Source organism: Rhinolophus sinicus, linkage group LG10 (assembly GCF_036562045.2).
Source record: "Rhinolophus sinicus isolate RSC01 linkage group LG10, ASM3656204v1, whole genome shotgun sequence".
In the NCBI taxonomy this organism is placed as follows: domain Eukaryota; kingdom Metazoa; phylum Chordata; class Mammalia; order Chiroptera; family Rhinolophidae; genus Rhinolophus; species Rhinolophus sinicus.
Window position 1 is genome coordinate 106,816,286 of NC_133759.1, and position 20,488 is coordinate 106,836,773.

Genomic DNA, 20,488 nt, shown 5'->3' on the forward strand with positions numbered 1-20,488 from the left:
CTCCCCCAGTGCTCCTCCCTTCCAGGGGCGTGGGGTGGGGGTGGGGATGGAGGAGCATTCCCAGTCTCTGCCACGGCAATTAGCCTAGGGTCGTGTGCAAATAGCAAATGAGTGTTGAATTGAGTTGTGGTGACTATAGCTCGGACTTGAGTCATAAAGAATAGAAAAACAACCCCAAGGACAAACACTGCAGGTGTCCGAGTCTGCATGTCAGATGGCAGGGGTCCAGTTCGGAAACCGGCCTGGGGCTCAGACAGCAGAGCCTCAGGAGGTGCCTGCGCTGCCTTCGGGGTGGGACAGGCTGGGAGGTAGTCAGGGAGGGGAAGCGGAAGACGAGTCCTGGGTCCAGGGCTTGCTGGAGGCAAGGAAACCTGGTGCTGCAGCAGCAGCATTCCCCACCCCCTTCCTCTCTCCCCTCCCCCAGCCCAGCATCCCCCCCACCACCACCGCCACCACCACCACCACCGCCACCACCACCACCACCACCCTTCCCGCGCCGGGATGAACCAAAGCTGCCCGCAGAACCGCTGAGGAGCGCCTCCTGGCGGTCTAGCTAAAATCCTCAACTGCAGGCAACCTGGGGACCTCAGCACTCGGAACAGGCATATGGCAAAACGTCTACACACACGCCTGCACACACGCTCACGGAGACTCACACGCCGCCTAAGCTCCGAGTTAGAACGCAGAGTCATACTTTGAACGCATACATTCTCACATACTCGCTGACACAACATTAAATTCAATCCCGCTAATACATCCTGAGGCTCCACCAGGAACCAGGACCTGTTGTGGCCTCCGGGGTAGGAGAAAAGCACAAGAGACAGGCCCTCCCTGGGAGGAGCTCAGAGGGACCAAGAAGAGAAAAATAACGCCTGGCAGAAAGTGCGGGCTGGAGGTAGGCGAGGCTGCCCTAGAAAACACCATGGGTCTCAGAAGAGAAAGACACTATGACATCTCATCCAGGGGAAGCGGGAAATTTCATGGAGAGAGTAATATTGGAGAGGGATCTTTGAGAATTAATACTGCTCCTGCTGCTACTGATGACATGATGACAGCTAACATGTACTGAGCACCTACTATGTGCCAAACACTGAGCTGAGCATTTTCTTTGCATTACCTCATTTAATGCTCGCAATATGCCTTGGGCATGCGTATCATTGTCTCCATTTTTACAGATAAGAAAAGATGAAGTTACTTGCTGAAGGTCACTTAGTAAGTAGCAGAGCCAGGATTTGAACTGGCAGAGACGAGGTGGAGAGGTTTCAAGGCTGTGGAAACAGCATGAACAAATGCCCAGAGGTTTGGAAAGAATACGTGTTGGGGTACAGCGGAGGCAGAGCCCATGCAAGGGGTAGGAAATGAGCAGCGAGGCAGGCCGGTGCTACTGGGCAGGACGTGAAGCTCAGCACAAGCTCTCCGGTCGGTTTGACAGGCCACGTGGAGCCATTGCAGGCTGTGTTTGCATGAGCTGGTCTGCCCTTTAGGAAGATTAATCGGACGGCCATGTGAGGATGGATGAGAGCTGGGGGAGGGACAGAGTGTAAGGCTTGAGGCCCAGAACCAAAGCACTATTAGCAGCCACCGGAGAGGAGCGTGTGACACAGAGAGTGTTGGGAAGCTACAGGCCCCAGGCTTCTCCCTGAGCACCCAGCCCCAGTGGTCACTCAGCAATTCCATGTGTGGCCTTTGCCCAGTGTCTGCCTCTCCAGCCCCCTGAAGGCTGCAAGAGCAAATGCCGGGACTCCCTTGTGCTCTCCCACAGCCTCAGCACCCAGGACAATGCCTGGCAGAGAAGAGGTTCTCAAAGAACATTTGCAGTGTGAGTGAGCGAGTGAGTGAGTGACTGAGTGAATGAAGAATTCACTGACTTTGGAATTTTCAGTTGAGGCGATTGGAACATGGCGTGCTGGAGGAAAAGATAGTTGGGTGGGGAAGGCATGGATGCGATTGGTCCTTGGACAGGTTGACTTGAGTTTATCCATGTGACAATATCTAGCAGAGAATTAAATGTGCAGGTTTGGGGAAAGAGTGGCTAGAGGGAGGAGGGAGAAAGAGACAGAGGGAGAAAAGGAGAGATCAATCTGCGGCTGAAGAAGGCTCACCCTTGTTAAGCCAATAAGGGTGGGCGAGATGCCCAAGGGAGACAGTGGAGGAGGGAGGGGGAGGAGGAGGGGACAGAAGAGGAGAGATTGCGTAAGGAAAAGCTACATTTTAAAGGAAAGGAGCCAGCAAAGGAGAGCGAGACCCGTCTAATAGGATGGAGACAGCAGTGCTGTGTCATGGAATTCAGGAGATTCCGCAGAAAAACCGTGGGGCAGGGGTGGGGGGAGGCCATCGTCAGCATCTGATGCTACAGAGGAGTGGAGGACGAGGAGGGCTGTGAAAACACTCGTGGGTCTGACATTCAGGAGGCCTCTGCAACCCTGACCAGGGCAGTTTGGAGACGGAGCAGAGGCAGCCAATCTCTGATCCCACAGAGCCCTAGGGCTTGACTGGGAGAAGAAGTGGAGACACCAAGTGGAGACCCCTCCACTACGAAGTTAGAGGACAGAGACTAAGGGAAAGGTGGGGCTCAGGGCAAGAGGTGGAGAAGGAGGGGGATAAAAGGGACCCGTGCAGAAGAGGCTGAAGATGTGAGGAAGAGGGAGTGATGAATGGATAAAGGCGGAGGTGTGAGTACGGTAAGGAAATCTGGAGCTGAGGCAGATGGGTTGGCTTCAGCGGGAAGGGGGGGGCCTCTTCCTTGGGAGCCAGGAGGAGGGGAGCACACAGCAGCTGGTGTTCCTAGTTTTGATAACCATAATAGACACCATCTACTGAGCCCCCGATAGTTACCAAACACATTCCACAGAATATTTCTGACCCTTCAAAATGGTATTATAATCCTCACTTTATGAAGAAGACTGAGACCCACAGAGGTTAAGTCAATGATCACTGTCGTGCAGGTAAAAGAGCAGATTGAGGACCCAAGTCAGGTATGCCTTCCTCTACTCCACATGAAGGGGGAGGAAAGTCACCTGCTGTGGGGGATGAGGTCGGAGTACATTGGGGCTTGAGAAATTGGTTCGGGGGTGGGGTTCTTGATAGGTGAACAAGAAATCGCTTAACAGCTGACAGGGGCATGCTGGGAGTGGGCAGTAGGACTCCTGGTCTAAATACTCCCGGCAGGCCCGGAGCAGCAGCCACCTAGAGTGACAGGGACATAAGCATCAAGGAAACTCAGCCCTTGAGCAATGCCGGTTAGATGAATAAATACAGGGGTCTGCGTACCAGATACATGTCTCGGTGTCTTCAGTGTCAGCGGTCAGTAAAGCCCCTTTCAAGGATGATTTTTCCCCAGGGAAAGATTAGAGAGGAAAAAGAGGCAGAGGCTGAGGTCAGAGTCCTGGGAAGATGACCAGTGAAAAGACAAGAAAGAAGAGGAGTCAGCCAAGGAGAGAGAGAGAGAAAGAGGAGAGAGCCTGGAGAGCAGGCACAGGGAAAGGGAGAAGCACAAAAGGGACAGGGGACGGCAGGAGACGGGAGAGGAAAGGACAGAGTCACAGAAAAGAGAGGAGAGAGGTTTGAGATACAGTGGGGAACCAGCAGTTCCAATGCTGCAGAACTGCTCCAATAAAAGCGCTGGGGAAAGGGCCCAGGGGGAACATCTGGCCCGGGAGTGACTTGCCAGAGCAGCAAGTTAGGGATGAGGCTGGAACTACACCACACGTGCCCTGTCAACCAATTTACAGCATCTCAAATGAGAGTCCTGCATCCTCCGGCGCCACCTGGCAATTCCTTGAGCTGCATGTAAACACAGAAGGGGAGCCCAAGAGCTCCTCAAATCATTCCATGTTTCATGGTTCCTGTCCTGTTCTGAGAGATGCTGTCTCTTTACAGTGTTTTTAATCAAATGAAAACGTCTTGATGGACTGAGCCGAGCAGCCTTCAAGCTCAGAATTCTGGGTCAGGGTGGGTTCTCTTGCATTTCCTGGAAACGTTGTTCCATTTCAGTGTGTCCTCGTCAACATGCAATCCGCCCTGGCTGATAGGAATGAGCTCCTGCTACACACCAGGCACTTGGCTAGTACCTCGTCTTCTCCTGCAAATATCAGTAGAAGGGTCACCTTAATATGTTCCCGTTTTGTAGGGAACAAACTGAAGCTTTCCCAGGGAGCCGGTGAGAGCCAGAGCCAGGATTTCAAACCAAGTGTGTCTCATGCCAAAGCCCTCGGGGATTTTTTTCTACACCATCATGACTTTCTCTCCTCAAAACAACCCATCAGGTGGTCTGATCATGTAGACATCCTCAAATAAACTGTCGGGCCCCATTTTATGGAAAGATTGCCATCGGCCGATATGATTTCTCATTTTGAAAGAAGTGAGGAAAAGCCATCATCAACAAACAGCCAGTGACCTTGAACTCAACCTGGTTGCAATATGGTCTGGCTTCTCTGCCACCATTTCCCAGAACCCCCTTTTCCTCCTAGCAAATCATAAAGACCCCAAAGCTGTGTGGGATGAAAGGTCTTGGGGAATCAACCTGGCCTTGGTTGACTATTAAGCCATATCACACTTTGGACAGCTCACAGATGTCCCATCCACACCCCGAAGGGGATTTGTGGTGAAAGAACCAGTGAAACTGAATGGTTATAATAAAAAGGAAATCTCTGAATTAGAGCATCGGGGGCCAAGTTCTCAGGGATGTGGAAGAAACAGGGTAAGAAGGAGGCTGGGGGGAGGGGAGCTCCAGGGCCCGCCCCCCCTCCCCCTACCACTGGAATAGTTCCATTTTTACATACTTTGCATATTGAGATTCCCATTAAGGTTTTATTTGAACAAAATCTGCTGAGGCAAAATAATAACAATAAAAATTATAATAAAAACTGAGAGTGACTTAGGAAGAGGAGGACGAAGAAGCTGAGTGTTTACAAGGCCCTGCGCTTGCGACTTTAAACGCTCTGAGGCCGGAGAAGATTATTGTGTCTCTCACCCCCTATGTGCAATTCAAATTAAGCTGTAAAACACACAACTTACATGTGTGCTGCAATACAGATAATTTGTTTCTCCATTCGTCTAATTTCAGAAGTCTGGATGTGTTCATCCAAGCTAGCTGTTCTTTTCTTCACCGCCCCTGAGCACATGCTCATTCCATCCAGGGGTCCGTCCAGCGGCCCAGGCTGGAATGCTCTCCAGTCCCCACAGCAGCTCTGGGAAAGGAGACACTGCCATTTCAGAGGAGGAAACGGGTCAAGGAGCTTCAGTAACTTGCACGAAAGTCACATGGCACATAAGGAATGAGGGTGGCATTAGAACCCTGCTCTGGCCGGATCCAGATTACTGGCTCTTTCCAAGAATCCTGACTTCAAACAAATTCAAGCAACATTGTCCAGATGGTTTTAAAACAGGGATCAGAAGCCGTTTGGCAGCACGTATGTGCCTGGCACATAGCAAGTGCTCAAGAAACGCCCCTTTCCGCGTCCTGTCCGCTCAGTACCAGGGCACTGAGGCTGATGGTGCCCGGTGCCTGGCAGGAGGAGGTCTCCATCCGTGTAACTCCAGCGCCCTGCCCTGCCTGTGCAGAAGTGTCGCCCATCCAACCCCTAACCCTCTTTTGCAGGTTGGCGTCTCTCGTCTGTTGGGAGCCAGGCCTGCCAGGGGCGCTGCATGCAAATTCGGCTGTGGACTAGGGCGCACTAACCGGTCACAGGCATGGACTTCGTCATGAAGCAGGCCCTTGGAGGTGAGGCCAGAGCCCTGCACCCCGCTAAGTGTGGGGTGCCGCGGCCCGGGTGGGAGAGGGCCTCAGAACAGCGGGCCCCTCTATCCCCAGCCCGGCACCCCTGAGCCCGCCTTCTCCTTCCCCGACCCCTCCCGTGCAGGGGCCACCAAGGACATGGGGAAGATGCTGGGGGGGGAGGAGGAGAAGGACCCGGACGCGCAGAAGAAGGAGGAGGAGCGGCAGGAGGCGCTGCGGCAGCAGGAGGAGGAGCGCAAGGCCAAGCACGCGCGCATGGAGGCCGAGCGCGAGAAGGTCCGGCAGCAGATCCGCGACAAGGTCAGCACGGCCCGCGCACCCCTGCGCGTAAGGGCCCGCGGTGCCAGGCAGCCCCGCACCCCGGCCCCAGGCTCCCCGCGGTGCCAGGCAGCCCCACACCCCGGCCCCAGGCTCCCCGCGGTGCCAGGCAGCCCCACACCCTGGCCCCAGGCTCCCCTGAATCCCAGCTCTGACCTTAGACCGAGCTCTCTCTGAGCCTCAAACTTCTCATCAGAAAAATGGGTGCCACGGGAACACCCCCCTCGAGGATCGATGTGGATTCCATAAGATAGTGAATGCACATAGGGAATGCGAGTCTGCAGTCTGCTACCGGAAACCCTGAAGGCCAAATAGGTTTGGAATCCAAAATGTGGGGATTTCTGAAAAATAGCATAGAGCCCTGAGCACTGTTAGGGGGCATCCGAGTGGGCCTGAGGCTGCCACTGTGTGCCCAACAGGCCAGCACATGTCTGGTCACACCACTGCAATACATCAAGGTGACAAGTAGCCTTCTGTCAGTTGAAGTCAAGTTTTGTCACCAAAATTTGGGTCCAAATATATGCAAGAAATTTTGCTTTTCGGACCTTGGGGGATTTCCAAAGAACAGAGAAGTTGTTATGAGCGGGTGTAAATGTGAAAGGCAACCCCGTGCACCAGCTCCCTCTTACGAGTGAGCACCTACTGAGGACACGCACACTTCTACCAGGAGTCCCTGTCCCCATTCTGCAGATGCGAGGACTGAGGCTGGGGCGTGCTCGGGAGCTGCCCCAGCTGAGTCTCTCTCCTTGCCCTGTGCGCGCTTCTCCCCACCCTCCCCCCAGTACGGACTGAAGAAGAAGGAGGAGAAAGAGGCTGAAGAGAAGGCGGCCCTGGAGCAGCCGTGCGAGGGGAGCCTGACGCGGCCCAAGAAGGCCATCCCCGCCGGCTGCGGGGACGAGGAGGAGGAGGAAGAGGAGAGCATCCTGGACACGGTGCTCAAATACCTGCCCGGGCCGCTGCAGGACATGTTCAAGAAGTAACCTGTCCTCCTGCCCTGTCCCCACTCCTTCCTTTTTTGTTTGGGTTCTTTCTTTTCTTTTTACTCAGTTAAGTCTCAGTTCTGGAAAACCTCAATTGGCCTCTGCCCCCCTTCCCTGGCCAGGGGCTCCCCATCCTCAGCACCCCCTCACACCCCCTTCATCCAGGGTAGCCAGCCCCCACCTCACTCCCAAGTCACTTGACAAAGGGAACACAGCTTTTCCCTAGAAGGAGGCATTCAACCCAGCGCGGGAAGCACTGGGGGCCCCTTCCAGAGGCCTGGGGTCTATGCTAGTGTGGTAACCCCATCCATTCCTTCATGCACCCCACTGCCAGGAGGACCACTGTCCCCAGCCAGCCAAAGTAATGACACATTCCAGCCCTGCCCAGCATGCTGACCACGGGCCTCTGCCCCCCCACCCGCCGTGGGCCTCCAGGTCAGGGCAGGCTGTAGTGTTGCCTGGCTCTGGGGAAGGGCATCCGGGGAAGCCTGCCCTGTGAGGGCCCAGCCCGAGAGGCCCTGCTGTCTTCTGGACAGGAGGCTGGGGTGCTCCTTCTTCCCTCCCCCAATGACACCCAACCCAGGAGCACCCCCGAACCCCTTACCCTAAAGGTGTAGCCCCTGTCAAGCCAGTCCCTCCACATGGAGCCTCTTTGGACTTTAACCCTTCTGTGGAGGGGTCCAGAGTGGGGCAGCTTCCTTTCCCCTACCCTCCACTTGGGTCCTGGGCCCCACTGCCAGTCTGGGCCCAGCTTGCCCAGCCAAGGGGCTGCCCAGGCCCCCTAGAAAACACTTGGAGCCATTGGGCAGTGATGGCCCATGCCATAGGACCCCCCACCCCATTGGTGCAGCCAAGCTGCCTCCATTCCTATCCACCCTTCTTCCCCACCCTGTTCTGTCCACGTGCTTCCAGGACCCAATGGTCCCCTGGAGGCCCCTTCCTGGACAAAGCCCCAAGCCTTTGGGGAGAAGCCAGTCTCCACTTAACAGAAGGCATCTGTCCATTCATCCCACGGCCAAGAACAAACTCTCCTCTGGGATGTGTGAGACTCCCACCCCAAATTGTCAAGGCCTCCTGCTCAGTCAGTTGTATGAGAACTGGGGGGCCACAGAACACACAAGAGAGGAAGGCGTGTGTCCGTCATGCGTGAGTACGTGGGGCAGCAACTGCAGCAACAATTGTGTGTCCAGCGATTGCACGTACAGGTGGAAGGTTAGAGTGTGGTGTGTATGTGTGTGAGTCATCACGCCCGTGTTAGAGACGGTGTGGGTGCCTGTTTGAGGTGGTGTGGATGGGTTGGGCCTGTGTCTTATGTGTGCTCGCCATCTCACATGTGCATGAGAGTTTGCAGGTGTTGGCTCGTATTTGCCTGTTTTCAAAACACCCTGTGTGTCAGGAGGATGGTATGTGTTAGACGTTGCAGAAATGCGTGTTTCAGATTGCTGCTACATGTGCTGAGCCTGCTGTGTGCATGTGAGTGGCTCTGAAAATGCCGCTGTGTGCAGAACATGCAGTTGAGGAGAAAGAACATGGGTGCGATGCCCCCTCTCAGCCCCCAAACCATGGGTCACGAGCAGTCACACCCAACAGGAGACCTTGTTCTTGGCCTACGGTCCTCCTGACCCTGGGGGTTCCTGCCTGAGTCCTCAGCAGTCCCCTGGGACGGACCCAGGTCAATGCCCCAAGAAGCCATGCTGGGTCCCAGCCAGGGCCTACCCATAAGCAGAGGCCAGGGAGGGGGCGACTTGCCTGACCCTGAAGCCCCTGCCCCATTGGTCCTGTTTGCATTCTGCAGGTTTTCCATTTTAGTGGATTTATGCTTTTATTTCAGAGAGACATGTGTCTTCTCTGTCCGTTTCCAATAGTTAAAGCCATATCAGTTAGACTGCAATACTTTAAAGACAAGACAAAACAATCCAGATGTTTAGGGAACCAGAAAAGTCCCCTGGTCTGCTCCTTCTCCGGGGAGCAGGGCCCAGCAGCTCCAGCTCCCTGGACCTGCCCCGCCCCCGCCCCGTGTGCTGCCCCCCCAGGGGGCCTGTGTCTGCGCCTGTGTCTGTGATGGGGAGCCACCTCGCACCCCTGCTGTCCGCTTATCTGTTCGTGTCTGTTGTCCTGGGCAGGATGGTCATTCTCTGGAGCCCTGGCATCCGAGCAGAGACAGGCAGGACGCAGTGCAGGAGCCCCGCCTCCCAGGCCCTATAGGAGAACCACACCTGGACACGGGTGGATCCCAGCATTCAGAAAGGTCTCTCCCTGGACCGTGGGGCCAGAGCCGAGAGTGCCGCTGGGCAGCGGAGACCGAGGCCTGGGAGCCGCAGATGAGCAGGGGGACCCAGCCATGCTGGGCCTGAGGGCGTCCCTGGGGGTCTCCAAAGCCCCTCTGCACTCCAGAGCAGGCTCAGGGCTTTTCCCATATGACAGCGCCCTCCAGGCTGGCTGGTTCAGCTGGCACACTTCCCAGCCTCACCAGCCTCCCCCAGCCTGCTCCTGAGCCTCAGGACTGAAGCCTTCCTGGAGGCGGCAATGGGGACAGTTCCAGCCTGGGGCACACCTGGCTCCAGCCACCGCCAGGGGACCACTCTGAGGTGCAGGGGGATAAGATGACTGTCATTCTTGACACAGATCTGACTCTGAAGAGAAGCTAATGTGCAGCCCAGAGAGGATGCCATGTGCAACACACCCGTGGGGGGACAAAGTGTGTGTGTGTGTGGGGGGGTTCTAGCAAGGAAAGGGTAGCACATGGAGGCATGTGTGGCCGGCTGGATGGGAGGGGCATGACATATTTGGGAGGTGGGGGTGAGGAGAGACAGGCCCCTGAACTGAGCACACACACAGCATACATGGGAGACATCCCCCAGCTAGGGAAATAGGCAGTGCGACCTTGTACACGGTGAGAAGAGAACAGTGCAAGGGAGCGCGCACCACCCAACATGGGCCCCCGCCAGGCTGTGTCCTGCAAGGTCACCGCCAGAGAAGGGACAGGGCATCTCTGGGCCTGTCGTGCTGGGCACTGCGGACAGGCCGAGATGCCCACGTGTGGCCATCCTCCGCTCCAGGTCCAGAAGCTCCTGCAGGGGGTCCTTCCCAGCAAAGCCTTGTAGGGTCTCCCCTAAACTCAAGGACGAAGTCAAGAGACCCTCGTAGGCAGGGTGTGTGTGGGTGTTAGATAGACAGACAGACAGACAGATAGATAGATGATAGATAGATAAAAGAGAAAGGGGGAAGGAGAAGGGGAAAGATGAAGAGGTATTTCAGCCCAGGGCCCTCAGATGGGACAGCTGGTGGGCAAAGCAGCCACCCCAAAGGCTAGTGGTTAGAGTCAGTGAAAGGGGGTGGGTCTCCAGCCCCAAGAGCCCCTGGCACCCAGCTGGCAGAGCTGCCCCCACACCACCCAATTGCTCCACCTGCCAAGGTCCCACAGGTCCTTGACTGCACGGGAACTGGGGGTCTGACTGATGATATGCCTCCCCGCACATGTCCCCTGCTCCCCTCTTCACGGTGGAGAGAGGGGAGGTGCTCATGCTGGCCCTAGGGTGGGGTCCTAGTGAGATGAGGTGAGGACGACCATCCTGCTCGCGCGGGGGCACCCTTTGCCCACATCTGTGCTGTGTCCTTGTTGCTCTGCTTCCTTTAAACGTGTCAGTGCCTGGGGGAGGGGAGGGGCACCCCCTCATGCCCCCCTGAACCTGACCAAAAGCCATGGCTGTTGCTCCCCCTTTGTATGACGCAGATGCTAAGATGTACCAAACCAACCATGACAACAAAGAAAAGACCTTGTACAGCAGCTCTCAGTGTCTGTCCTCTTCTGTCCATCGGCACCAACAGGGCTACATGGAGCACCAGCTGGGATGGGGGAGGCCGACCCATGCAGCTCAAGAGACCCCAGAAAACCTTCAGTTTTACCCTCACTCTGGCTGGGACACTGGAGATCACCCCAGAAATCAACTGAGGCCAGATCAGGACTGGCCGCAGGGATTCAGGGCCACTCACCTCCCACCCTCCAAAGCCAACTGTACAAGCCCAGAGGCTGGTGGCCCAGCCTGGCTGCAACGCCCCACACCCCCTCTCTAGCCGCCAAGAGCCTTGGGTGTGACATCTGGCATAAAGCCAAGTGACCTGGGTGGACAAGGTCCGTCACTGGTCATCCCACCAACACTACGGAGCTCGTGCTCTCTGCCAGGCCGTGTGCAGGACACTGGGGACACACAGCAGCCCACTCAGCACCGCTCCTGTCCACAGACACCTCCCAGGCCGGGCTGGGGAGTCAGGACCGGGCCGGAATCCCCCACACCACCACCCTCGGCTGCCCTCTGCCCTCCCCCTGCCTTAAGCAAGGCCTCCTCTTCTCTCTGCCTGGCTGGGCACCTCCCACTCCCCCCACACTGGTGTCCCAGCCTCTGCCTCTCCCCTGCACCCACCCACCCTGCCTAGGACACTCGCCTAAACGACACAGACTTAACCATGTCACCCCCTTGCCCAACACCCATCATGCCCTATAGGGTAACATCAAGGTTGTCAAAATGGCCACCCTGCTCGGTCAGACCCCCCATCTCTGTGCTCCATGCGCCCCACGCCCCACCCCCACATACCACGCTGCTTCACGTTTGCACATTCTGTCTCCTAGCCTGGAATGAATGGCACCCTTCCCCTCCCTGGTGCACTCCGCGCAAGTTTCAAGCCCCAGCTCATAGGTCACCTCCTGTGTGAGGCCCGCCTGAGCGACACAGCCTGTCCCCTGCCCCCGGCAGTGCGGGGCTGGCTCAGTGCCGAGCGTCAATCAGCTGCTCCCCGGGGGCTCTCTCAGGGGATAGTAACAGTGATTGTTCTGACCTCCAGTTACAGGAGTAAGTGGGGTCCTGCACACACTCAGCACCACGTGCCACCATCCACCAAACGGCGCTTTGCAAATCCTACTGGCATTTATGCCGCTCACATGTCTCTGACTGACTTGGGAGCCCTATCAGGGCAGGACTGGCTGGTACCCGGTGCTCCCAGCACCCACCACTGAGTCGAGCCTCCAGTGAGTGGGCGCTCAGGACCCACTGCTGACTCGGGGCCCAAGCAGTCAATCTCCATCGCACTGACTTGATGGCCAGTCACTGCCGCTGGCTCCCTGTGCCTACTGCACAGGGGGATATGGAGGCAGAATCTGACCCCTCCGTCTTCTGTGCCCCTACATCACCCTTCCTGTCCGTTCTCCCAGATCTGCCCACCAACCTGGGCGAGTGCACTGAGCAGCAGGTCCCCTGGACTCTCAGTCGGGGGAGCTCAGTGTGCAGGGGAGGCGTCAGCCTGGCAGAGAAGGAGGGCACTGCAGGCAGAGGGGCAGGCAGAGGGGCCTGGAGGGGTCTGGCATGGGGAGGGGGACGTCCACCAGGGCGCCAGGCAATGGAGCACGCACTTGACCTACAGGCAAAGTGGAGCCACTGGAGGGGCCTGAGCAGAGGTGTGACACGGTCAGACGTGAAACGTCCAGGTGAGAGATGCTGAGGTCTGACTTCGGGCAGTGGCGAAGGGACAGGGAGGAGCAAGCAAGTTGGAGGGACACAGCAGGGCAAATGGGCAGGCCTCGAGGACTGTAGGTGGGGGGCTGCAGGCAGCCGGTGTCGGCCAACGCCCCTGTCTCCGTCTTGGTGACCCCATCTCTGGAACACTGGGAGACACGTCTGGAGGAAGACAGGAGCTGGCTTTGGGGCATCTGCCCGTGTGCTCCTGGGGAGACTCCAGCAGGCCATCTGCTCTCCGCACTGGGGAGGACAGGAGCTGCACAGACTGACGCATGGCCAGCCCCCAAACGGAACAGTCCTGACCGCTGATCTCACCACGGGGAGCAGAGCACAGGACATCGGGGGCCTGCTATGGAAAGGGGATTTCAAGTCCACCGCCCCCCCACACCCCCCAGGGCTCCCTCCGATGCGATCTTCGGTAGAGGGCACTCTGCTTGCTGTCGTCGTAGGGTGGGGAGCCCAGGACAGTCAGACAGGTCCCCGCTTTCTCCTAAACCAGAAGCTGCCAGGAGGCAGGGGGTTAATGAAGCCTCCTCCAGCAGCCCTTTAATTGACTGCAAAACCCTGCTTCCAGACCACTCACTTAACACTTGTCATTAATTGGGGCTTCTTGCCTGATCTGAGAGACAACTCCAACCCCCTGAGGACAATGTTTTCTCAGCTGGGATCCTCCAGCTGGAGCCATCGCCACACACCAGCCTCTCCACAGCCACTGACCAGGGTATGAAAGCCAGCGCCAGCCCGCCCTTCCTTTCTGTGTGAGCTTGGGCAGGGCACTTCCCCTGGGCAGGGAGCTGGCACATGGTACAGGCTCCGTGGGAGGGGCCAGATCTGGTGTTATCACTTCCTTGGGTTCCAGGCCCAGGGCACCCACCCCGTCCTGGGGCAGGCCCAGTGGTCTCCAGCTCTCAACCACATCAACTCCCCTCTACTCTCAAAATGAGAGGTGCTTGGCATGACCTTGTCTACAGAAGGGTCAAAACAGCCCATCTTCAAGTTCATGAGGGGTGGGGGGCAGAGTTCGGGGGAAAGCAAGGGAAGCTACACTTACTAAGCCCCTGCTACATGCCACCCACAGGGCTGGCTGCTTTCAAGGCGCTGCCTCTGCTTATCTTGAGGTTAGGATTATGCCCATTTTACACATGAGAATACTGAGGCTCAGAAGTAGAAGTGTACAGTGGAAATGAGCATAGGCTCCGGTTTTCCAACAAACCTGGCTTTGAATCCTGATTCCTTCTGTCTGGTCATGGGCAGATAACACAGTGGCTCAGAACCTTCGTTTCCGTATCTTTTTAAAAAACAATGAGTAGAATGACGCCTAATCCCACCGCAGCCACCAGGGTTGTTGAGGGAATTAAACAAAACCGTGTCTGTACATCCCCCAGCACAGCGTGTGGCACAGAGGAGGTACTGAAACATGGTAGCCAGCACAATGAAATGCTCCAATTACCATGGCGAGACTGACGAAGAAAAATAAGCGGACTAGAGGAAAGTAGGGAGAAGACGTGAAAAAGATCAGGAGGAGAATTCATGTCAATAAAAATCCTCACGTCATCCAAACTGTAAATTGAGAAACTTGGATTTAAAACCAAATCTATCTCGTATCTTTTCACTGTAATACAAAACATGCTGAGAGGCAAGGGTCGCAAGTGAGAAGGGATCAGAGAGAATGAATTGTCTCTTCCAGGAAGCTCTCCTCAGCGCAAAAGAGACTTGGCAATGTGTATTAGTTATGTGTCACCGTGTAACAAATTACCCCAAACCTAGTGGATTTAACCAATAAATGTTTATTTTCTCCCAGTTTCTTAGTGTCAGGAATTCGGGATGGCTTGACTGGGTAGCTCTGCATTGGCATCTCTCGTGAAGTGGCAATTAAGAGGTCAGCTGGGGCCGCAGTCTCATCGGAAGGCTTGAGTGGGGCTGGGGACTCCACCTGCATGATGGCTCGGTCCCACTGCTGGCCAGCTGGTGCTGGCTCCTGGCAGGAGGCCACCTTTCCTCTCTGGGGGGCTTCTTGAGGGTCCTCACATTATGGGAGCTCGCCTCACCCTGAGGGAGTGATCCAAGTGAGCAAGGCGGAAGCTGCAACATCTTTCGTGACCTAACCTCGGCAGTCGCACACCATCACGTCTGCAGAATCTGCTGGCCACACAGGGTGGGAGGGCACGAAGACCAGCAGGACCATCACAGGGGGTGGGGACCATCGGGACGCTCTCCCACGTGCAGCTCTTTGTTCAGCCCCTAGTCAGCGAACCCGCCTTCCTTCCCCCATCCAGTCAGCAAATGTTTCCCCATTCCTTCCTGTCTTCAGCAAGTTCTTCCCCAGGGGCCGCCTCTGGCCAGGCACTGCCTTTCAGACCTGCACCTGGCATGCTCACGCGAGCTCAGAGTGCAGACATGCTCACCAACACACAGAAGAGCGTCGGGAGCGAACATCTAGGTTTTTCCCAGACAGACCTGCTCCCACGCCTGGCTTGTTATGCTGAAGCCATTGACCTTGAGCACACGTTCACCTCTCAGGGCCCCCGTACAGAGATGATACTACCTGCACTGCCCAGGTATTAAAGTGCCCGGCACATAGCACATTCTCAATAAATGGTGAATAACACGATTCTATCACTACTCTAAATAAGTGGAGATTTTACTCACACACCTGGACAGCAGCCCCGTCTGGCTTCCCCTGGCCACCAAGACAAGGCTGGGCTCTCGAGCCCGAGGCCGGCCCCTCGCTGCTGCCCGCCACTTCCTCCCACAGGCCCTGCCGCGGCTCTGACGGCCAGAGGCTCCCTGGCCGCCAGCCCTAATCAGCAGCTCCAGCCGAGACCTCAAATTGATTTGCCATCATTTAGCTGGGAAGTGAGAGCTCTTCTTGACTCGCTGCCAAAATCCATTCTGTGAGAGCAAAGTAATCACCTCCTTGGCGGGTGTCCGGAGAGTGTGATAGAGATCTAGGACAAAAAGTCTCCATCCTGCCGCCCAGAACCCAGCCTCACTGCAGCGGGCCTCTCGGCCAGCTCCCTCCTCCTGCGTGTGCGGGCCGCAGTGTGTGCCCTCGCCACGGGGCCTGTGCCCCTGTCCTTCCCCTGGTCTAATGCCGAGACTGACTCGCAGACTTTGCAGCAAGTGAAATAACCTGGGGAGCTTTAAAAAATACTAATGCCTGACTCTGGCCACCAGACATTCAGAGTCAATTGGTTAGGGGTACACCCTGGGCGTCAGGGTTCTTCCCAGCTCTGCAGGTGGTTCCAAAGGGCGGCCAAGTTGGGGAACTGCTAGTCTAATGCCCCAGCATCGGCTTCACCTGGAAGATGTACCCCCACATTATTCATTTAGTCAACTGACAACTGTTTACTGAGCACCTGCAGTATTCCTGGCACTGTAGTCGAAGCTGGAGGTACCATAGAGAACAATGTCATTGTCCCCATGGAGTTGACATTCTGAGCAGAGCAGGCAGACAAGACACAAAAGATCAACTGAAATATGTATGTGAGAGGAGAATAAGTGCTTGAGGACTCACATGTGGCCAGTCCCTATGGAGGACACCGAGTCACGCGTGTACCAGCTGGTGGCATCTGCCCGTCTACTGCTCACCAGCTTCTGAGCGCCACCCTGACCCAGACTGAGTTTCACCTCAGCCATACAGTGACGCCAGCTCACACAACGGCCCCACCCTGGCCACACGCCCAGCGCTGACCCCAGGCATGGAGTCAGGGCCAACCCCCGTCGCACACAAGCCCTAAGTCTTGACAGTCCCCAGCCATTTGCTCAGGCCCCAAATTCTCCCATGAAACCAACATTTAGTGCGGAAAATGAAGTCATCCCAAACTTCGCTCTGCAGAGAACCCACCGTGGTTTCTAAGGATTTTTACTACTAGCATCTAGAGGCACAAGAAAATAGCTGGACGAAACAGAGGGGAAAGGCCTCCGAGTGGTGAGGTCACTGATGCTGGCAGGGCCCTTAGAGAGCATCCCACCTCACCCCCTAGTTCTCCAGCCAGGCCCAGAGAAGTTGACAGGTCACACAGCAAGTCAGCCACAGCACCACAATGGGAGCCCAGCGCTCCCTCTGCTACCCCATGCTGCCCGCCTAAGATAGTGCAAAGGCGTGTCATCCGTCTGGTAAAACAGCTCCCAGATTTCCTTTGGGAACCCGTCTTCCCCTGTTTTCTCCCCGTGATTTAGGTGCAGTCCAATCCACCCAGCACCAGGTCGTCTCCTGGCCCTGTGATCGGATGGGGACTAGACTTGGGGTGCAGGCGAGCCAAGGCGGGGCAGTGACACTTGCTGAGACCCGCAGCTGCTCTGGGCACCGAGGGGTGGGAGTGGCTGCCGCCATGCTGCCATCTCACGTGGGTCGGGTGACACCAAGCCAGGGCAGAGAGGTGATTTGAGAGATGAAGCGAAATGGTGTCGTGGGGAGGTCGGTCCTCTGACCCGCGACCCAGCCGCACTTAGAGGAATCCCGACCTGTGGTTTTTAGTTTCATGAGTCAATAAACTCTTTGTGCTGAAAGGACTTTGGGTTTCTGTCATCTGCAGATGGAATCCCTTTCTGGCTCTCCCCAAAACTCTCTTACCTGCATCAAATCACCCTGCCCTCTGCACCCGCTCCCCCACATCTTTTGCCCTTGGTCTCCCTGGCTCTTGGGGGTTCACAGAGCACGGTGCCCCTGCCCACATGGCACTCATCTCCAGCTTCTTCCGTGCTGTGACGAGCAGGGCAGTGCCCCCTGCAAGACGTCCCCGCCCTAATCCCTAGGACCTGTGAATGTGTTGTTACTTTACATGGCAAACAGGAACGACGGAGGCAAATTACGATTGCTGCTGACCTGGCCTGAAAATGGGAGAGCACCCTGGATGACCCCGTCGGGCTCAGTGTCATCACTGGGTCCTTACAAATGGAAGAGGGAGGCAGGAAAGAGAACCACAGAGATGGAAGCATGAGGAGGACACAGCCCCGCGTTGCTTGGTTCGAGCTGGAAAAAGTGCCCACAGGCGAGGAAAGTGGAAAAGGCCCCGGCAGTGGGAAGAGGCAAGGAAAGGACAGTCCTCTAGAGCTTCCAGAAGGAAGCAGCCCTGTGCACACTTCGATGGCAGCCCAGGATTTCTGATCTCCAGAAATATGGGATGAATTCATGCAGTTTCAGCCACTAAGCTTGGGATCACTTGTGACAGCGGCAACAGGCAACTAATTCACAGAGACCTGACGTTGGCACTGGAGAGACTGGCCGACACTTCGTTTCTTGCCGCAGCCCTGGCTGAGCATTTACCATCTGCCTGACTGGGCTGGATGCTGGAAACAGCAGGACCTACAAGACACCGAGCCCTGAGCCCCAGGCTCCCACAGGGGACATATCTGCAGTCACTCCGAGGTGGGGCACATGCAGGTGAGATGAGCTGAGGGGAGGGTGCGAAGAAGTGGCGTCTGCGGGCCTGGGAGCTGCGCAGCAGGCAGCCTGAGCTGGGCGGGTATGAGCGCCACTGACCAGCTTCGAGGGCTGCTGGGAAGGGAGGAGGGAAGAGGCCTGGGGACTCGGTCACTCCACAGATTTCTGTCTACACGGGGGGAAGGGGAAATGATAAGGTCAACCATACGGGAGCAGGAAGACGCCTCAAGGCTACAAGTAGAACGGGCAGGGTTCTCAGAGGCAAGCAGGACAGGGAGGGAGGGTGCAGTGGACGCCGCAGCCCCCAGCCCAGCCACTACGGGAGCCCCCAGAGACCCTGGGGACCAGCTCCCTGCCTGCATCCGAGGATGCCCACGGCACCATCCCTGCTGCCAAGAAGGGGCCTGCACCCTGGCGACAGGTTTAGGCCCTGAAGAGTCCCCTATCTCAGCGCTCCCCTCACATAATGCGAAGAAGGGGTTCCCTGGTCCAGGCAGAGGCAGAGTCAACCTCCCCCCACCCCCCACAGCTCGCTCAGTTGTTTTCTTCCCTCCCCTGCCAGGCTCACCATCCCAGGGAGCATTTAATAACCGGCTGCCAAGTGCCCTGGGGACAGTCTAATGAAGCTGCCTCCTGCAGGCCTGGGGTGCCAAGTTCCCCCTCTCCCTCCTACTCCCAGCCCTCCCGCCCCTCTCCCAAACTTCCCACCCACCCACTGAAGCACTCTGGCCCAGGGCCCCAAATTGCCAGGCTTCAGATGAGAACAGGAGCGCCAGGCTCCGGCCAGGGCCACAAGCTGAGGGAACTGCCTGGGGCAGGAGCCCGTAGGCAGAAACTGATGACCCTGTCTGCGTCCTCAGAGCAGATGCTGAGTAGCTGCCGGGAACAAGCAGCACAGCCCGCCTGACACATTTTGGGGGGCAGGGGCTGCAGCTGGGTCTCTGGCCCCAGCATCCAAGGGCCGCAGCTTGGAAGAACAAGGGCTTGGACCTCAAACAGGGATCATCGCTCCCTCCCAGTGTGTGACCTGGGGAGAAGTTTCCTAACGTCCCCGAGCCTTGGATCCTTGTCTGTAACGGGGGGACAATGACGTCCCCTCGTGCAGGGAGGATGAAAGGAGGTCATGTGTGTGCAGCACCTGACACAGGGCCTGGAGCACAGAACGTTCGCAGTCAATTACTTGCCAGGATATTTCCAACTGCACGCCTTGGCAAGGGGAGGTGTCCAGTCAGGAGGTGGCTGTTGCCCTGGAAACACAGGTTTCTCTGTACAAAGGGTCAGCGGATGCCATGGGGACTGGACGCCCCTCCCTGGCTTCCCTAGGCTGGGTCTGTCCCTCTGGGGTGGGTACTAATTGGTGAAACCCTTTCCTCCTCTTGCTTCATCACTGTGCATCCCTGGGGGTCTCGTCAGGTGAGCGATGGTTGAGCTCATGACTCACGGAAGCTCAGATGCTTCCATCACCCCCTGATCACACTGCAATCAGGGCAGTGCAGGGAAGAAATGGGAGGCTGCCCACCCCATCCCCAGGGCTGACCGGGCCAGTGCCAGTCCCCTGCAGGGCACAGCTCCTCCACTGTCAGGGGCTCTGGTACCCCACGTGTGCCGCTGCCCGGGACAGGATGCCTTCCCTAAAGGGCTGCCTGAGTTCTTTCCTGACCACTTGGCTTCCCCTGGGTCACAGACTCCAATGGCCAGGTCTGTCTTCACAGACCAGGCTGTGGCCTCTGCTGGGGTTCTAAGGAACACCTGCTGAGTTTGCCTACCAGCCATCTCCCTTTCTTCTGGGTGCAGGACCCCGATATCACTTTGGGGGGACCAACCCTCCTCCACTCTCAGCCCCTGAGGTTCTGAATGCCCTGGCTTGGTGTGGCCATGTGACCCAGGTCTGACCTGCGATAGGACCCCATTCACCGAGCTACAGTGACTGGCTCGGCCATGACTTTCGCTGGGACTTTAGCTGGAACACTGGGAAAGACGCTGCCTCTCTCCTCTGCAGTGGCCGAGCTGGCCCCGTGAGAGCCTGGAGCTGCCAGCAGCCATCTGGCCACCTTCTGGGGGGATCCACCTGGGAGGGAGCACACACAGAGGAAAGCAGAGCTGGGCAGTGGTGAGAGATGCTGGTTTGAGCCCTGAGCCCCAGGCAACACCCCTTCCTTCAGAGGGCAAGTCTGCCCCACATTCTGCAGCAACCACACTTATAAAACCTGAGACGCGTCATGCATGAGCCTTGGGAGCGATGGCACTCCCATTTTGAAGGGGGCACTGCCCACAGGGCTCAGAGTCAGACGGACCCGGCTGAGGGCCACATTCCTGCAGGCTTGACCTTGGGGGGACCACACCTCCTGTATGAGGTTCAGTCACGTCCTCTGAAATGGAGGTCACAGCGGAAGACAAGCCAGGGGTCTATTTCCTGTGTTACAATGTACTACTCCCACTTCTCCAGCCTGTGAACTCCTAGTTTCCCTTCAAAACCCCACTCAGTATCACCTCGAAGCATCTCCTTCCTTCCACAACCCCCCACAGAGACAATACATATTGAGCGCCTGGCATTGTG

The 20,488-nt window shown here is 56.9% G+C and overlaps 1 protein-coding gene across 3 annotated transcripts in view; it reads left to right on the plus strand.

Moving 5' to 3' along the window:
* CPLX2 (complexin 2) overlaps positions 1–10,822 on the plus strand; it is a 70,183-nt gene extending 59,361 nt beyond the window's left edge. For all 3 annotated transcript variants that reach the window (XM_019716206.2, XM_019716207.2, XM_019716205.2), the window contains 3 exons: positions 5,600–5,722; positions 5,862–6,037; positions 6,838–10,822. In XM_019716206.2, the coding sequence (XP_019571765.2) occupies positions 5,692–5,722; positions 5,862–6,037; positions 6,838–7,035 (405 nt within the window). In that variant the 5' untranslated portion in view covers positions 5,600–5,691 and the 3' untranslated portion in view covers positions 7,036–10,822. The remainder of the gene's footprint in view (positions 1–5,599; positions 5,723–5,861; positions 6,038–6,837) is intronic.
* The last annotated feature ends 9,666 nt before the right edge of the window (positions 10,823–20,488 follow it).